General features: G+C 41.0%; 2 protein-coding genes across 2 annotated transcripts; both read left to right on the top strand.

Moving 5' to 3' along the window:
* The first annotated feature begins 3588 nt into the window (after positions 1 to 3588).
* Positions 3589 to 4550, top strand: LOC104956139 (nucleoredoxin-like protein 1). The gene is made up of 3 exons (XM_010783586.1): positions 3589 to 3824; positions 3937 to 4026; positions 4178 to 4550. Exons 1-3 carry the CDS (start codon positions 3589 to 3591, stop codon positions 4548 to 4550), a joined length of 699 nt encoding a protein of 232 aa, XP_010781888.1.
* Positions 4551 to 7158: 2608 nt separating this feature from the next.
* Positions 7159 to 9215, top strand: LOC104956140 (nucleoredoxin-like protein 1). The gene is given in 4 exon segments (XM_010783587.1): positions 7159 to 7211; positions 7571 to 7829; positions 8672 to 8761; positions 8873 to 9215. Coding segments are annotated over 3 exon segments (669 nt in total). The 5' UTR covers positions 7159 to 7211; positions 7571 to 7593.
* Positions 9216 to 18229: the final 9014 nt, after the last annotated feature.

Below are 18229 nucleotides of genomic sequence, written 5' to 3' on the forward strand. Positions count from 1 at the left end.
TGTAATAACTCAACAGTAGGTGGCGATATATGCTCCAAGTGGAAGCGATTCGCCATTAAAGAAAAGAAGAAGAAGAAGAAGAAGAAGAAGAAGAAGGATTTCTCTCTTTCTGACGCCGGAAGACACTCACTACTGAAGACCCCTATTTGTAATTAGGTTTGAGCGATGCAGTCTCTTGTCTTGACTCTTTTTAGCCTGGAGGACCTGGTAGTCCAGTTTTCGTGCTTTATTTATTACTTTGGGTTATACACCTGACTTTAGGCGGGCAAGTTCTGGGTCATACGGCCTATGGTGTGGCTGGCTCAGGCTCCCTCCACCCTTTTGTTCTTTTTGGCCAGTCCTCCAGACCTTTTTCATTTTAGATTGGCTTGTTGAAAGAAGACGGCTCAATAAAAGTAAATGGTCGATGTTAACTCTACTGGTTGTTGCGTCTATTTTCATGTTGCGGGTCTGAGCGCGAGCCACTATTGCCGTGTAGAAGCTGTGGCCGTAACATATGGGCCAGCTGGTGCCCAACCAATTCTGAAGAATCTTTCCCCATTCCCATGTAGCTAGCTCGCTCTGAGAGAATAATCAACATGCTGCATAACAAGATTAATCAGGCAAAGCACTATAACACCTCTATCAGCTGAGGCCAACAGGAAGGAACAGGGAGACAAAACACTGAGAGCAAAGCAGCCCAAAGTTGCAGGCCTGTGCTCATTGAGGGGAGTACAAACTGATAAACTGGGTCAAAGGTATGGGCCTAGGAAAATATTTCCCCAACAACCATCTTAGTGTTGATTAGTTATTACGTTTCGTCCTGAGAACATGATCAACAATGCCCCAAACATCATGGTTAAAAGGTTTAGCACTTGTTGTGTGTGTTTGCTCCTACTGTATGTTCGCAGAATTGGGTTAATCATGTGTTGGTGTGAGCGTATCCATGAGGCACTCGCCTGTGACTCAGACTAATCCTATTAGATCTCCCTCCCCCCCACCTCTATATTTACCTCACCCCTCTGTGAGATTAGCCCAGGTATTCTCTGCGAGCGCCTCTGCTGATCAATAGTCACTGTTCTGCAGTTGGACCTGCTGATGCTTACTCCAACCAGCTATTGACTTTCTCAGTTTATTTTCTTTAAAGCTCCACATCCTGGCTGTCAAATCACCTTGATAACAGTGAGACATAATCATTATAAAGCTCTGAGGGGGTAAATACGTGACATTAGTGGTTAGTAAGAATTAAGGAGAGGTTTGAGCAGGTTATAAGGCTTAAATTCTCTTTTTTTTCTTCCTATCTGTTTTCTTTCCACCATTTAACCTACACGCCAGTCTTCCCTTAGCAATCCAATTGTCTGTAACTTTATCCTTCCTCTGCTCCCTCCCTTCTTCTCTTAAGGTAATACGATTGCTGCTCTTGAGCTGGAGTTTTAAAGGCCCACAGTGCAAAAACACAGCCACACACAAAGGAGCAACCTCTGCTCCTGATTTACAGCACGACACACCTCCAGCTCTCTGTAATCTTCTTCGGTAGACCGCAGAGTGCACGGTAAAGAAATGACAGAGAGAGGCCGTGAAAGGTGTCGCTAACATAACCAACTTCACATGATTTAAAGGAAGAAAGAAAACAAATCAAAGCATGGCTTGAGAGAGAGAAGTAACTGGATATATTTCTTTCCTTGAAGGAGTCGAGGAGTTTCAAGGTGAGGTAAATTACTCTTGGTACATACAGCTGACACAACTCTACACAGATCGATGGCCTATTACATTTGCAACTAGAAAAACAAGGTAGAGTTGCTTGTTTGTATCAGGGGCGATCGATCAGCTTCAAAAAGTGAACAGGATTATTATGAAATAACTTTTCTGAATGTTAGATTTAAGCTCCAACCCTTCAGAGTCTTCAAGTAAATCTTTATTTTTCTTCTCAGATGAGGTGCGATGCTGCTCAATTTCAAACATATTTCTCCTCCATCAGCCTTGGAAGTCTGATTCCAGAGTGGTGGTCTCAAATAGATCTGGCACAGCTAAGAGCCAGAGAGCCAAATCTAATTTGTGAGGTTATCGCTGTCAATTCACAGCCGGCAGCGACGGCTGCGACAGTGAAATACAGGCTGGCCGAGGCAGATAAAGCACCTTTCTGAGATGTTAGGTCTGAACTTTATTTCTTAATATGAAAGGTATTTCTTATGAGGCTTTTTGTTCTGAGCCATAAGTCTTCTTTTGGAAAACACCATCGCATAAATGGCCGATTCATCCTTGTCAGCTGATCCTGGCTGAGCTATTGTGTAGTAAATTACTTTTGTAAACAAAACCTATGTAAGATTATAGACTGTATGTACAGGTCACTTGGGCCTGAGCTGTACCACTACAAGAGGACAGTCACCCAACATGTTTTTACCTTATTGATTATAAAAGTGATTACATTTTTGGACTTCTTTTTGTTTGGATGAGTGTTTTAATAGCTACAGAAAACTTCATTTCAGAGTAATCCATTCACTATCAGTATGGGAGGCCTGGGTATAGATTTAAAAAACAAAACAATTAAAAAAACAAAAACAGTCTGTTGATCAAATATACTAGTGTTCAGATATTTTATTATCACATTAATAACTGGTCACATCTAGACCATTTAACATAATGTGCACAATTCAGTAGCTGTTTTTTGTTTATTTAACAACGTTTAATAATAGTTGTTCGTACATTTTTTACTCTACTTTGCACTGCTGTGTGGTTTTCACAGATATATATCCTTGTTTAAGTATAGCAAAAAAGTTGTTCAATCAAATAATCCAAAGCTGAACAGAAGCTCAGTGAGAAAATAAAGGGAGAAAACATTTCTGAGGATCCATTTTCTAAATCTGATATAATCGTTTTGTATCCTGTTTTTAAGACTTGGGAATAGATAAGCAAAGGCCTTGCCAGAATAGTGCCTCTAAGTTTCTTAAATATGTGTGTTATAAAGAAATGTTAAGCTTTATAAAGTATATTGGGGCAGAACAAACACCGAAACAGCGGCTAATCATTCCTCTGAGTGATGGACTCCTACGCGAGAGAACAGGAAGTTGGAACCTTTGATTTGTCAAGCAACTTTTAATCAACATGTGGATTTTTCTTTACTTTAAGTGCTGCCACAGTTGATCAAATCTGATCCTCCCACACAGTCCCGCTGAAGCAAAGTACTGCGTGGTGAAACTCTGAATAAGTAACAGCGTTTTTTCTCCAAACTTTGATTCTTATTTTGTCTCTTTAAATCATGAATATTTAATGCCTTGGGGTGTGCATTGCAGCATTAGTTAGTGCCTTCACAGTATGGGAAAAAAGTATCTTTCTGCTGCAGTACTATTGCTACTTTTCCTCTCAGTACATAGATCAGCTGTGTGCTTCACACTTCTCTGTGGGATGTTGAAAGTCAGTGTGAAATCACTTACTCCTGAGACTGCACTGAAAATCTCAGATGATCGAATAATGATCTCCAGTGTTAGACTACCTTTTTTTCAGATAGAGTTGGCATGGAAACAGGCACTAAGCATGATTTATCTTCCCAAATATTCAAATCTATATGTCACCGTTTCTTCTACACAGAACACCTGCACCATCTTTTCCATCATGGTGGACCTGTTCCTAAACCGAGTATTGGTCGAGAACAACACGGACCAGGATGAACTCAACACAGAGCGAGAGATTGTCGGGATCCTGGAAAACAGAATCCTAATGCTGTTCTTCGCATCCTCCGAGTGTGAAAACTGCCAGGAGTTCATCCCTGTACTGAATGACTTTTTTAAGAGACTCAAAGATCCAGCGTACATTGAATACCCCAAACTGCTTGCACTTGTCTACATCAGGTCTCTATCTTTACTTCTGTCTGTCTCTTTGATGACCCCATGTGTTCGCATGGACTCCCATTCACACTGTTTTATCTTTTATGTAATTTCCATTTCCATCTCCTCTCTCCAGCTTAGACAAATCTGAGGCGCAGCAGGAGAGATTCCTCAATGAGCTGCACAAAAAGGTTCTGTTCTTGGCCTTTGAGGATCCATACAGGAAGTAAGTAGACAGAAAAGAGCGCCTCTGTAGTTTCAATGTTTCTGTATTCGTATGTTTCACATGTTAAAGTGTAGGTTTTCTAAAGTCAAATATGTGTATTTCTTATACAAGTGCATCAAGGTAGCTGTGTGTGTGTGTTTCTCTTTGTCAGTGAGCTGAAGGCCATGTTTAAGGTGAAGAGCGTACCAACAGTCGTGGTCCTTCGCCCTGATGGCTCCGTACTCTCTCCGAATGCTGTGCAGGACATCTGTAGTTACGGTATCGACTGTTTCAGAGACTGGCAGGAATCAGCGGAGGTCATTGAGAGGAGCTTCATGCTCAACGAGGATTTCGACAACCTAAATATGCGCAGTGCCACTGACCCTGTTAGGAGACTCAAGTACAAGACAGAGGACGACAAGAGGAAAAAGAGATGGTGGAAGTTATGGGTAAAGGGCAAAGATGAAAATGAAGAGGAGGAGAAAGATGGAGCCTGGGATAGAAAGAGAAAAGATGGAGATAAAGGAATATGGAGAATAAGATGAAGAGAAAATACAAAGGAAAACACTTTTGCTTTTGTTCTCTTACACATTCAAGTCCAGCCTCCTTAATCATTAATCCTTTGGTGACTGATACTGCAGCCTCTTAACAGGCTCATTAAGAGGACTCTTTAAAAATGCACACTGAAAACAGCTCCTCTGTTTTGTTGCAGGATGTATTAGCACAAAGGGTGAGTTCTCAGTCAGAGCAAATCCCAGTTTTCAAACAAAAACATAAATATACACAGTAATGGTCCTGCTCCTAATGGTCTTTATAAATGTCTACCTGTAAATCATTTAACCCAGGAATCACAAATCTAAGTACATTGTTTTTGAATTTCTGCCAAGTACCTGAAGTCATATCCCCTTCCTTTCAAGATGCACCATGCAGCAGTTTTTAGAAATTGAGAAAACAGCAAAGGGGGCATAGGCTGCCAAATCAATGTCCTATGTTAGTGCAAAGCAAAGTTAAAAGAAAGTGAATATTGGACTTACTTTTATCAGGTGGCTAGGGTCAAAACGTTAACAAATGACCTTGTTTGCTGGTTGTGTAAAAAAAAAGTTGGTAATAAACAAATGGTGATAATTGCTAAGTAGCTATACTCATTAGAAATATGGGAAAGTGCACAATGAATATCCGGATGCTACAGACCCTGTTAAAGAAATGAATCCTTATAGCCCTAAGTTGGAGGAAACTAATTCAATTTAACATTTTAAATTAAAACAAAACATTTTAAAGAACACTGAAGGCAGAAAGTGGGTTAAACCACAAAAAAAACGCTGATTTAGCGTTTGGTTTCACCCTCGCTGTTTGATTGGTTGCTGTAGTGTCACACCTGTGGTAATTGGTCCTAGGTCAGGAAGAGGGCAGGAGAAAGAAAAAAAGAGATCTGCGAGGCTAGAGAGAAATGAACAAGAAGTTAGAGACATGGTGAGAAAAACGAGGATAGTTTAGCCTGTTGAATAATTTAGTTATGAGCAATACACTTTAGCGGAAGCTGTAACGCGTGTTTCTTGCCTAATCTCAGGTGATAAGGGCGGAGTTATTGTGTGATTGTGTGTGTGCTAACTGCTAAACCAACGTCGTGAGCACAGCTGCTGCATCAAAGGAGGCTTCTGCTGGCCGGAAATTAGCCTACTTTCGGTGTGTTTTTGGACGAGGACTTCATTTCCACTGCCTGAAGGTTTAATCTGTCTGATCACGAACTGTTTCTATAAGGACTGGCCTCCCTGTGAGTCAGACTCTCGGTGATATACCTTTCCTGAAGATAAAGACTCTATCTCGGGCGTGCAACTTTTTTTATTTTGTTGTGTGGGCACACTGAGGTTAAGAGAGCAGATATTGGCTGAAGGGAAATAATACAGAAATCTGAGGGGATTCGATTTCGGTCATAAGCCAATTCAAATTTGCATTTGTTTTCAGGTAATAAGTTGATCAACCCGTTTTGTACCGGTATTTTGTTTAAAATTAGGTGACTGTCAAAAGAATAGTAAAGGGGTCTTTATTTTTGTGTGTTGGAAACTAAGAGGGTAGGCTACGTACTATTTGTACAGTGCAACAAAACAGTTTACCATCTATTATTCTATTTCCTTCCAAACACTTGTCTGTGGTCAGTTTTTAAAAAATAGAGCATAGTATACTTGATCTAACCAAAAATACCAAAAAGTAGTTTTTGGAACATTTCACAGATCTCATCCTAAGTGGTCGCCATCTTGGCTGAAGACAGGGGATCCCCCTATATGTCTAATAATGTAGGCTAAGGAAACCCAATTGGTTGCTCTGGTAAACATTGGAATACACTTAAACTACAGTAGTCAAATGTTTCTTTCATTTACAGGAAGTGCACAACAGCTATGTTTGATTTGAGGCGACAGTACATTTTGGTAACCAGCCGCAAGTAAGTAGGCCTAGTGTTCACGGTGTATTTCAAATTTGAGACACTGCTAAAAACAACTGTTTGCCTCATTAAAACGTATTAGGTGCTGGTGCCTGATGTAAAAAAAAAAGGAATTCAATACTTTCTAAAGCATTGTGTTTGCATTTGTTTTGTTATGTATGGCATGTCTCTCGAGCTTAATTTTAAGTTGCTATAATATATATTTTGCTAAGTATAAGTTGTATTGTACTTCCAAAAACAATACACTCTATTTTGCTAGCACAAACTGTTTTGATATCTCTGCTGTGCTTCATGGCTTTATTGTGTATTTCCCTGTGGAGGAAATCAGACTATCTCCAACCACACTCTCCCTGTGGTTCTGCTCCTCCATTAGTTACTGGATAATAAAGGTCTCACTGGCTCTCACCTCATTAAGGCCTTTTTATTTTTTCAAGCACGACTCATTCTGTAATTTCTATGCTTTCCGGCTCAGTTGCTGCCTTCACACACAATCACAGTGAGCTTTCATGTCACTTGTGCCTCTGTCACCTTGTCTTTCAATCCCTCCCTCCCAGACAGGGGAGGGGGAGACAAAGGGAGAGGGAGTGAGCAGCTACTGCCGTCAAGGTGAAGGAGATGGAGTCAATGAGTGGACGAGATATAAACTGACAGGCTGGGAACAGATTCACATACGACAACAGGAGGAGTTGCAAAGAAAGAAAACACAATATATTGAAAGCTGTTTACTTTTTGGATTTGCGGCCTCAAGGGGAGATAATATTTGTGAGAGGTAAGCAACTATGAGGATTATCCCATGTATCAGCAAGCAAGATGGGCTCATATGATTAACGGGCTGTTCGTAATTCTGCCTGACTGGAAACATATTTCTTACTTACAAAATCATACTGTATGAAAGATAAGCCTTTGCAAATGGCAAAACCTTTTTCATATATTGTTGTTGAAGGAAGATTATAGTTGTTAGTCTATGCTTTACTTCACGTTTGGCACTGATATGCATGCCTGTGATAACCCTCACAACTATCTGTTTTCTTGCCCTTTTTCTTTTATACTATGTTGTGCATTCCTGATGATTCTACTGTTAATCCATTGTAAAAACATTTTTATATATCTCCCTTGTGCTTTACTTAGCCTCCGTCCTCGTTCCTGTGAATATGGTGGACCTGTTTGTTGACCGGATGCTGTTGAAGAACAACAAAGAGCAGGATGAGCTTGACACAGAGAGAGATATCGTCATGCGCCTGCAGAACCGCATCCTGATAATCTTCTTTGCGTCTGCAGCATGTGAGAGATGCCAGCAGTTTACTCCCACGCTCAGCAACTTCTTCAAACGGTTGACGGATTAATTCTATGTCGACCGAGCTGCTCAGCTTGTTCTCGTGTACATAAGGTATAACACACAGAGAGACACTTCAAACTTGCATTAGACTTGCAATGGACCACATTTATTCCCCAACACCTAAACCTAATCAGCTGCTCAACAACAGCCCTTAGGTGTGGACTCGAATCACGTGACTTGGATTTGATCAAATTGGCTTAAACACCAATGACACGTTACTACACTTGGACTTGAGCTTTTAGAATTAAAACCTTCCCCCATATGGATTGAAACAAGTTATTTAAAAAGTGTACCCCGAAATAATTGCTTTCACTTAATGTCTTGAATCAACTAACATTAACACTATTCCAGCAAGTTGACACTTCATTTCGACAGCAATCAATCAAGATGCGGGACAGAACCACAAACTAATGTCACGTTACTGAGCGGCATATGGCTGAAAATTATACCAAACATATCTGTTTTTACATACAAAAACTACATAATGGCCAAATAAAAAACTAAAGCAGTATGCAAAAGAGGCGAAACATCTGGTTAAGACTTTGGACTAGTTAGTCTTGGCTTGAAGACTTCAGTGCAAAGACTTGAGACATACATGTGACATAAAAGACAGTTACTTGGTCACTCCATGCCCGTTACCCAAATTCAATATGAACATTTTCTGTTAGCAGGTTCCGTGTACAAATATGCACCTGCATTCATGTGTTTGGTTAACATTGTACATATACTCCTGTTTTGTCCCTTAGAAACAATAAGGATATATTCCTATTTTTGTGAGAACCGAATGTCCTAAGTCTAAACATTTGGATATGTTTCCTGACCTGGAATCTATCCCTTCATCCCAAACTCTCAACGTTCCCCTCCTTATTTTCCATTGTTCCTTTTCTTTTCAGTTTGGACCAGACTGAGGAAGAGCAAGAAACCTTCCTGAAAGATCTGCCCAAGAGGTGCCTGTTCCTGGCCTACGAGGACCCCTACAGGAGGTGCGTGGGTTTGGCCACTTGGTTGTGTGCACAACCTGCTGGTAAATGATTGTAATGTAAATATGCCTTGCTGTATAAATTATATGTATGCCAATGTGTGTGTGTCCACAGAGAGCTGCAGGCCATGTTTAATGTGGAGGAGCTGCCCGCTGTGGTGGTGCTGCGCCCCGACTGCTCCATCCTCATCCCCAACGCAGCGGAGGAGATTCTCTGCCTCGGACCAGACTGCTACCACAACTGGCAGGAGGCGGCGGAGATCATCGACAGGAACTTCCTGATCAACGATGACTTTGAAGTGAAGTCCATGTGCAGCTGGAGAGACCCCATGAGGAAACTGAAGTACAGGGTGGAGGATGAGAAGAAGAAAAGCAAGAAAAAGCACCTTGACAGAGGGTGGGGTGGAGGTGGAGAAGAGGATGTGAATGGTAAGGATGGAGGAGGTTCACCATGGTGATGGAGACCAAGAACAAAAAGACAAGATCGGGGGTTTTGTTAAGTATTAATTAAAGGTTTGTCACAAGGTTTTTTACTGATGCTGCCAACACAGTTTTGTTGAATCCAACAAAACCCTTTTCACAGCTCAATGTGAGAAAAATACTGACATTACTCATCTTAACCAAGCGGTAGAAACATCAAACCAAGGTCACTGACTGTTTCAGACCTTATTAAATAAGATGACAATTTGATTAGTCGATTGACAGAGAAAAAAAAATCACCAGCTCTTTCAATAATCAAATAAGTGTGAGACACTTTGTATGCAGAAAACGTGGTGATCAGCCTCATACTGTAGGTTTGCTCTTTTTCATTTAAAATCCTTAATATCTTTGGGTTTTTGGACTGACACGACAAATCATTTAAAGACATCAACTATGATAAACTGAAATGGACATTTTACAGTAATTTTGGACATTTTAATGATGATTAATTGATTAACTTATAAAATTACTAACAGATCACTGAATAAAAAATAAAAAATTACATCCATAGTGGATTTTGTTATCTAGTTCGGCGCCAAGGTTAGGTCTGAGCCAAGTCTTCCTGTTATAGTTTGTTTTTATAACACCCAGGAGATTATTGCCCTCTCCCCATTTTCACAACACAGCTCTGCAACATAAGGCACTTTATTTTTGTCTTTTACATTATAATTTGTAGCAATCAATCAAAACACCATGTATTATCTGAAATCAATGAGTTATTCAGAACCATTACAAATAATTTTGTTAGTGACTGTTGTGCTTTGAGTGTTTATGAAGTCTAGCTCCACTTTACGTGCGGCACGAGAAGCAATCAGAGCCATTCAGAGGCAGTGGAGCGGAACTATGGAGCAATGGGCTTTTATAATCACTTATTTCATTGGACATGTTTCATCCTCCTCCATGCTAAGGACTGTGTTTAGTCTTTGCACACTTCCTTGCACATTGTAAACTGCATAAATGATGTTTTCATCTGAACGGGCAAAACTAGGTCCCCTGAGTGACCTGCACCTTCAATATATGCTGCCATTACTCCTGGAATGCAAATAAAGAAATCAACAGTGGCTTTTCTTTTTGAGTAGGCGTATAATGGCAGGAGGAGATGGGTTAAACGTGTTCCTGAGACAGATGATGAAACCAGAATGCCATCAGGTGTCATCAAGGTGTTTCTGCCTGATTTGACATGTTTCATAAATGGCAGTGACATGATAATGTATTTCATTAAGGACACATGTTCTGTCAGTAGCAAAGCTCTTTCTATAAATATGCTCACTGGATGCACGCAGGCTGCGCACAATAGCTCCCCTTGCATGTTGCCATAGGAAGATTGTAGATGCACATATATCTGACACAGCGTCCTAAATAAACATGAGAATTTCAGTTTAGTCCATATTCCTCTCCTTTTGCCTACACAGCAGCTTATTGTTGCTCACTCAGACAAACCCCTGTTAATATAGTCAAAGAAGCATCCTCTCACTGTCTCCGCACACGCACACACGTGCGCATACAAAGGTGCACACACACGCGTTGCGCGCTCTCGAGTACAGAACGCGCAACAAGCGGACCAGCGGATGGAGAGAGAGAAGAAGAAGAGAGAAGGACGGATGCAAGGCGAGGCCAGGAGCTGAAAACCTCATCTCTCCTATCCAGCTGTTGTCTTTTTATTAATAATCACGGCACCATTTTCTAGCACGATTCCTGCCTATTGTTCTTTTTTTGTAAAGACGCCCAACATCCCCGTCCTGATGTGCTGCTGCGCCTCATCACGATTCTTCAAGGATATGCAAAGCGGCTATCATCGCGTCGACGTTATTCCCCATTAAATGCAAGGATGCAATATGAACAACGGCGACATACGAAGACTGGGCTTGACGCGCGGTAGAAATCGACGGAGGGAGACTTGAGCAGCTCTGCGTGTTAATTTGCGCCTAATTATTGTTTTCGCGTATTTTTCTACTACTCCCCCCTCATCCAATCGGAGCTATAAGGCCCTAGTCGCACCGTCTCTGGGCATGAAACCCGTGGGAATTATGATACCAACGTGACGCACAGTCACACAGCACAGCGGGGAAGACATCGAGCTTCGACAGGACGGAGAAAGGGAGGGAGGGAGGGTGTGAGTTCCAGCGGAGCCCCACACAGGACACTGATCCCAGGCCGAGGACGCCCAGTTGTTGTCGGACGCTAATGACTGCCGTATAGCCCAGCAGCAGGTCTCGCCCATTTATTTCCCCCCCATTGAATATTTCAGTTTTTTCATGCATCGGGCAGAGAGGAGTGCGAGAAAGGGAGGAGAGTACAGTGGGTGCACGAGGGCGCGGAGAGACGGGATGCGGGAGACGCAGTGAGCGAGGAGGAGGAGGAGGCGGAGGAGGAGGAGGGAAACCGGAGGATTGACGGTAAGATATGGATATAGGCTATGAGGATGCACCCCGCCCCTCATGTCTCTCTCTCTCTCTCTCTCTCTCTCTCTCTCTCTCTCTCTCTCTCTCTCTCTCTCTCACACACACACACACACACACACACACACACACACACACACACACACACACACACACACACACACACACACACACACACATACATACATACATACACGATCAATTCCTGAGAAGACAGCAGAGGTGCTCCTGTGCTGTTGCTGCTGCTGTCAGGGGCCATTTGATCACCGAGGGACAGACAGGGATCTGATGCAGGCCCTGGCTGTCATTGAAGCTTGGTCAGTAGTAAAGGAGTGTGAGGCATGATGGGTGATGTGAAATATTCATGGTCACGTGATTAGCCTCTCAGAGGCGTGCAGGGAGAAAGTGGCGTAATGACTCAGGTTGTCCCACAGTGGGGGGTTAGTCACAAGTGGGCTGAATTATGTTCATAACACGTGCACACTTCATTCGCCTTCATTGCCGTGTCTAGTGCTGCATTGGAAAGTGGTGTACACACACACACACACACACACACACACACACACACACACACACACACACACACACACACACACACACACACACACACACACACACACACACACACACACAGAGAGGTTTGATTTGAATGTTTGCTGCTTTGGTTTGCTGATTCACCACAGATGGGAAAGAGACAGAGAGAGTCCATTATCAATATTTCAGAGAGGGGATGAGAGGACTGGGTCAGAGGAGGAGGCCGTGAGGAAGAGAAAACAGAGATGCAGACGAGAAAGGAGACAAGAAGAAAGCTTAAGGAGGCAAGGATGAGGATGAGAGGAGACAGAAACGTCTCAGTGGCTCTTCTGTCAGGCTGGATATCTGAGTTGTAACCTTGTGTGTGTGTGTGTGTGTGTGTGTGTGTGTGTGTGTGTGTGTGTGTGTGTGTGTGTGTGTGTGTGTGTGTGTGTGTGTGTGTGTGTGTGAAGGTATTGCTTGTGTAGGGTGATTTATTTGAACTGATTTATACGTAGAAATGCCAGAGGACTCACATTTTAATAAGGTGACTCCTAGTTGTGTGTGTGTGTGCTGTGCATGGTAGATGGGCACGAGAAAACAGGTAGGGAGGTTTGTATCCATGTAGAGATAATTTACATTAACCATTGAGGAGAAAAAAAGCAATCCATTTGCTTAAACCACTCAGACACGTACACACACATAATTCAGGAGGATTTGACTTGTAAAACACACTATTTGTGTCTTTTCTGGGCCGACCACCTCTCCCAGGTTCCCATCATGTCTCATTGCATCAGTCACACACACTGTGCTGCGAGCGTGCACGCAGGCCTGTGGGCGGATATATGAGTCGAATATTAATATCGTGATCGGAGATTAGACATCAGGATTTAAATTATTATAATGGTGTAAACTGATTATTTTAATAACTGATTAATCCTCAAAAATGTATTGGCTGAGTAACCAACAGTGAATAAATTAGGAAATAAATAGTGAACAAATGTTTGGGTGATGTCAAATTAAAACAGAAAATCCTATCAGTGAAAGGCAAATCATTGTTAAACTCAGTGCATTTTGGCATGTTTGCTTTCTTTATTATTGAAATGAGTTGTAATCAATCATCAAATAGCGGCAAATTGAATTTCCGCCAATCGACTGATTGCTGTAATTTGGGTTCATTGTTGTGTTTTCCTGGGATTGATGGTTCAGCAATACAATAATCTGATTTGATTAGACAATTTGTGGAAGGAAAATAAACAGTTATTAAGCATTATAGGAATATTATGTTTTTTTCTCCAAACTTTTGTACAAATGTTCATATTTCTAAAACATAGTAGATTTATGTGGTTTTATGATATTGGAATATACTGTGGGTAAGTACGTGTTTCCTAAAAAACACATTCAACAGACAATTTGAGTAAAATAAAAGCAATCATGAGTGCAACGTTTTGCATCCAAAATTGGATTTCCTGCAGTCACAGACCATATATGTAATGAAATTACCTCAAACAAAAAAATCTGCTCAAACAATGGATGGTTAAATCTACTGCATATATTCAAGGCCGGGATTATGGAATAATCTTTGACGAGAGGCCAATTGCTGCCATCATCTCACTGTATAAATGGTCCTACTGTATAGCCGAAATAAAAGCTGCCTGATGCTCTTGCCTCTTTAAATTATTATAATGGTGTAATGGTGTAAGGCTCTGTCACATCTACTCCGTCAATGATTTCAGAGAATGCACAAATATTTACATTGTAGCCATGACTTTATAAGATCGCAATCCTGTTATTTGTGAGGACTCATATTGTGGTTACAGGTTATGCTGACAAACAAATCCTACTTAGTGCAAAAAGGCAGGACAACAGACTCAAGGTCGTAACCGCTCGGAATACTGTTCACGTTTGTTCTTTATTGAATGTTAACCTCAGTGAAAACATCCTCATGACTTACAATAACATCAGAGGCTCTCATACATTACCCTTTTGTGCTTTCTGTGACATTCAGACAGCACTAAACTATTCATTGTTTCTACGACTCAAGATGCATTTAACATTAGCAACCCACTATGAATATTTAAGCAACCCCAAGACATTTGGTTCCCGTTCACTTTACATATTGGAATTAACATTTTCCAGGAAATGCAACATCTTTCTGACCTTTACTGCAGCACTTCCCTGCTGTTTTATTGTGAAAACTATGAGCAGTGTGTGGGGGTTAATCACAGAAACACAGTGTGCTACTTCAAATAATATGAATCACATTTTTTCAAATATGTCGTACAGTATTACCATACTTACATACCCATACAGAAATTCAAATAATAATTATTTCTAGTAATTGTGCCTCTAGTGTAAAGGTGGACACATGGATAAAATGTTATATTACAGAGAGTGTAATTTGATATTTAGACATTGATATATAAAGCTAAAGTGCCATTTATGTAAAATCTATGGAGAACTGTTAATGGGTAAAGAGAAAAAAGAGTGAATGCAACATCATTTGATTTGCAAGTGTTGCCCACAATAGTCCAATACACTTAGAGGAAATCTCTGACCAACCTTATTCTGTCCTTACTGTTACAAGATCTTTTTTTAGCGTGACTCCAATTTAAGAGATAGAAAAGCAGAATCTACATTCCTCGGTCTCTGCAGAAATGCATGTACAGTTCATTATGAAGCTTCAGCAGTCAACACAAAGAGGTCATTTTGTCAGAAAAAGGCAAACTTTGTGGAAGAAAAAGGCACTTAATTGGTTTAACTTTGACTGTAAGAAAATGTTTCTGGTGGCTGACTCCAGTTAACAAGCCTCTGCATGAGCACCCATTGAAAGCATGAGGACTGTATGTAAGAGACATTTGTTCAGCATCATGGACTGTAGCAAACGGTCACCGCTGCTAGCTACAGGAGCTATGAAGCTCATCCACTCAAGTGTACATCTTTAAACTGAACTTAATGAGTTCTCATTAGTTAATACATCAATCCATTTGCTGCTCCTTGTTTGGGTCAGCACACGTTTATTTAATACATTTGAGAATTAAGAAATGTTATAACAACTAGGAAGTATAACAAAAATGGATGTAATACTTAAATACTGTAGACATGCTTGTCTTTGCTGATTTTCCATCATACTTCCATTATTTTGCGGGTGTGATCCAAAAGAGGTAAAGTTGCATTTTATAATGGAAAAATTCCATTAACTTATTATTTGTGTTGTCCTTTTTGAAAAGAACCAAGATGATGTCTTCAGATGTCTAGTTTTTTCTGACCAATGGACCAAAACCAAAAAATATTAATGTTACCATGTATTACAACAAACGCTTAAAATCATGATGTTTGAGAAGCAGAAGTCTGCAAATGATGGCCAATTTTGCTCAAAGACCATTTTGATTTTCAAATTAGTTTCTGTTTATTTGATATCAATGCTATTGCTGGAGTTTTAGTTGTTACGACAACTGGGGAAATCATCCAATATAACAGGCATGGCCGACGCCTCTCACCAGCCAATGTCCACTGTTTCATGTAAGAATGAATTCTCAGTGGTGTTATGTTGCATATATTTAAATCCTAAACTAAACTAACTCTATAATCATACAAATATCTAAATAACATGAGAAATTGGTAGTCATTTACACATGAGATTTTCCCATCTTTGCCATGTACCGTACAGAAGATCAGCTCAGATGTGCCCTGTCACGTTGAGATTCATCAGATTATTTTGTACAGACCACTGAAGCTTCATATGTTCACACTGAGAGGGAATTAATTCAACGCCAGTATTGAGAGGAGGCACAATCGCAGCGACAAATAACTCTTTAAGCGTGCATAATGGTGTCAGTTTTAAGACAGATTTAAAGAAAAACTGTGGCCCTATCCTTTAATAGCACTCTGTGGTGTTGTGTGTTATTTCTTCCCAGAGTGTGTGGTGATCTATTCTGCTTTAGGCTGTATGTATGGTGATGAGGTAAAAACAAAACAGTGATAAATGACTTCTAAAATTCTCATATACCCAGAAAGTGCTTATATGGCACTAATGCACTGTGTGCTTTTAAGTCACAGAGCGAGTGCTGAGGGCAACACGACGATCTTGATAAATATGTGAGGGAACCTATTAATGTTTAATCAACCTCCCTGCAGCTTTCAGAAGAGACTCAGTTCTTTAGGTGAAAGAAATAGAATGACTTCTCAAACAAAACTGATGTAGATACACACGTATGGGAAGCCGTTTTTTGGCACAATTGGTCTTCCGTATATTGAAAACCATTATCTATCAATAAACATGTTAGCAACAAAGTACATTTAGTTGATTCTTTTTTAGCAGAGGACTATAAGTGAGACCTTAAAAACAGTGGATGACTTTGGAAATGACTTTAAAAATATGATCTGGATTTATCTGCGAGCAATTTACTCCGTTAATGCAGTATAAACCCTGGCGCTCTCGGGGGTCTCCAGCATGCAGTGCAGGTCGTAATACCCCAGGGCCTCATTTATAAATGGTGCGTACTAGGGCTGCACGATATTGAAAAAAATTGACATTGCGATATTCTTTTCCCCTGCGTTATATATTATGTTTTTTTAACTATATTTAACCGGATGAAGGATTTTAGTCACGGACGTCTGGATCTTAACTGGTTGACTCATCATACCTTAAGTCATGATCTAACATGTCATGATAATGCATGTAGCTTACTCTCAAATAAGGGGGTTCATCTGTGAATGAAGAAGAGAAGAACCTTTTTGTATCCAAAATAGTTCCAGATGGCAGATGTTGCTTTTCTTTTTGGAAGTAAATCTTCCTTCTCGCCGGTATTGTCCTCCTCTGCCTCGCTCACATTTTACCGGTGTTTTGATGGCCTGCAAAATAGCGGGGCGGGGCCTGCTGTGATCCGATCAAGAATGATTGTGATTGGTGGTTTGCTGTGCATGCAGCAAACCACCGATCACACGCATGTCACTCACTCAAGTACCCCTGACATGAGAGCCACGCAAGTTTTCCTTTTGTAGCAAGCAGCAAAATAATTTTAACATGACGTGTTTGAGTTAATGTACCTTAATATCGCACGTCCTAAAAAAAAAAAATGAAACAAATAAAAATAAAATATTAATAAATTAAATCGCACGTCCCTGCGATGTGAATATCGCGCATGCGCATATCGCGGTTATCGCCATGACACAATATATCGTTCAGCCCTAGTGCGTACACTCAAAAGATGGCGTACGCAAGTTTCTACGCAATGTTTGCGATTTATAAAAAACAAACTTTGTGTGAGATGTCTTTTTTAGCTGTTCTGTCGTCATTTCCTGCGATCTTCTTCATGCAGTCAGTCAAAATGAACGAATGAATGGGCGTTTTTTTTGACTATTCATAGGCAAATATGGGCGTAACGTGAAGCCCGCAAAAGATGCGCCGTATTTCAGGTTGATTGTGATTTATAAAGGGAAACCGGCGTAGGATGTGCCGCACGCAAGTCCTACGCCGGTACGCAGTGTTTTATGAATCGGAAAATATCTGCATATTTATGTGCTTTGTCCTACCTAAGCAACCTTCCCACATGAATCCTACGCAAGGCTTTATAAATGAGGCCCCTGAACTTGGCTCTAAGCGTGGCCTCTGATTCGTGCCTGCAACAAGCAAATGATTGACATAGGGCGACACCTCCATTCCCCAGGGTCACGCATCGACCAGACACACATCCAGGCTCTAAAGCCCTGTAAGTGGCTCTGACTGCGGCGAGTAGGCTTCAACCCTCTGGGAGCTGTAGAGGTCAACGGTCTGAAACAGAGGGCACTGTAGTAGTGTGTTCCAAAATCCTCTCCTAAGCCTTAAATAATGTCCACGACGACAAGAACATTTCTTGACACCATTGTTATTAAAAAAAAGAATTTCAGCCAATAAAGCTTTCGCCATCGCTTTCAGAAGTCTTATCTCTCTGCCTCTCCCTCAAACACACACACACACACACACACACACACACACACACACACACACACACACACACACACACACACACACACACACACACACACACACACACACACACACACACACACACGTTCACTACGACTACGACTACACGTAC

Source organism: Notothenia coriiceps, unplaced genomic scaffold (genome assembly GCF_000735185.1).
Source record: "Notothenia coriiceps isolate Sejong01 unplaced genomic scaffold, NC01 NC01_scaffold00025454, whole genome shotgun sequence".
NCBI classification, from domain to species: Eukaryota; Metazoa; Chordata; class Actinopteri; order Perciformes; family Nototheniidae; genus Notothenia; species Notothenia coriiceps.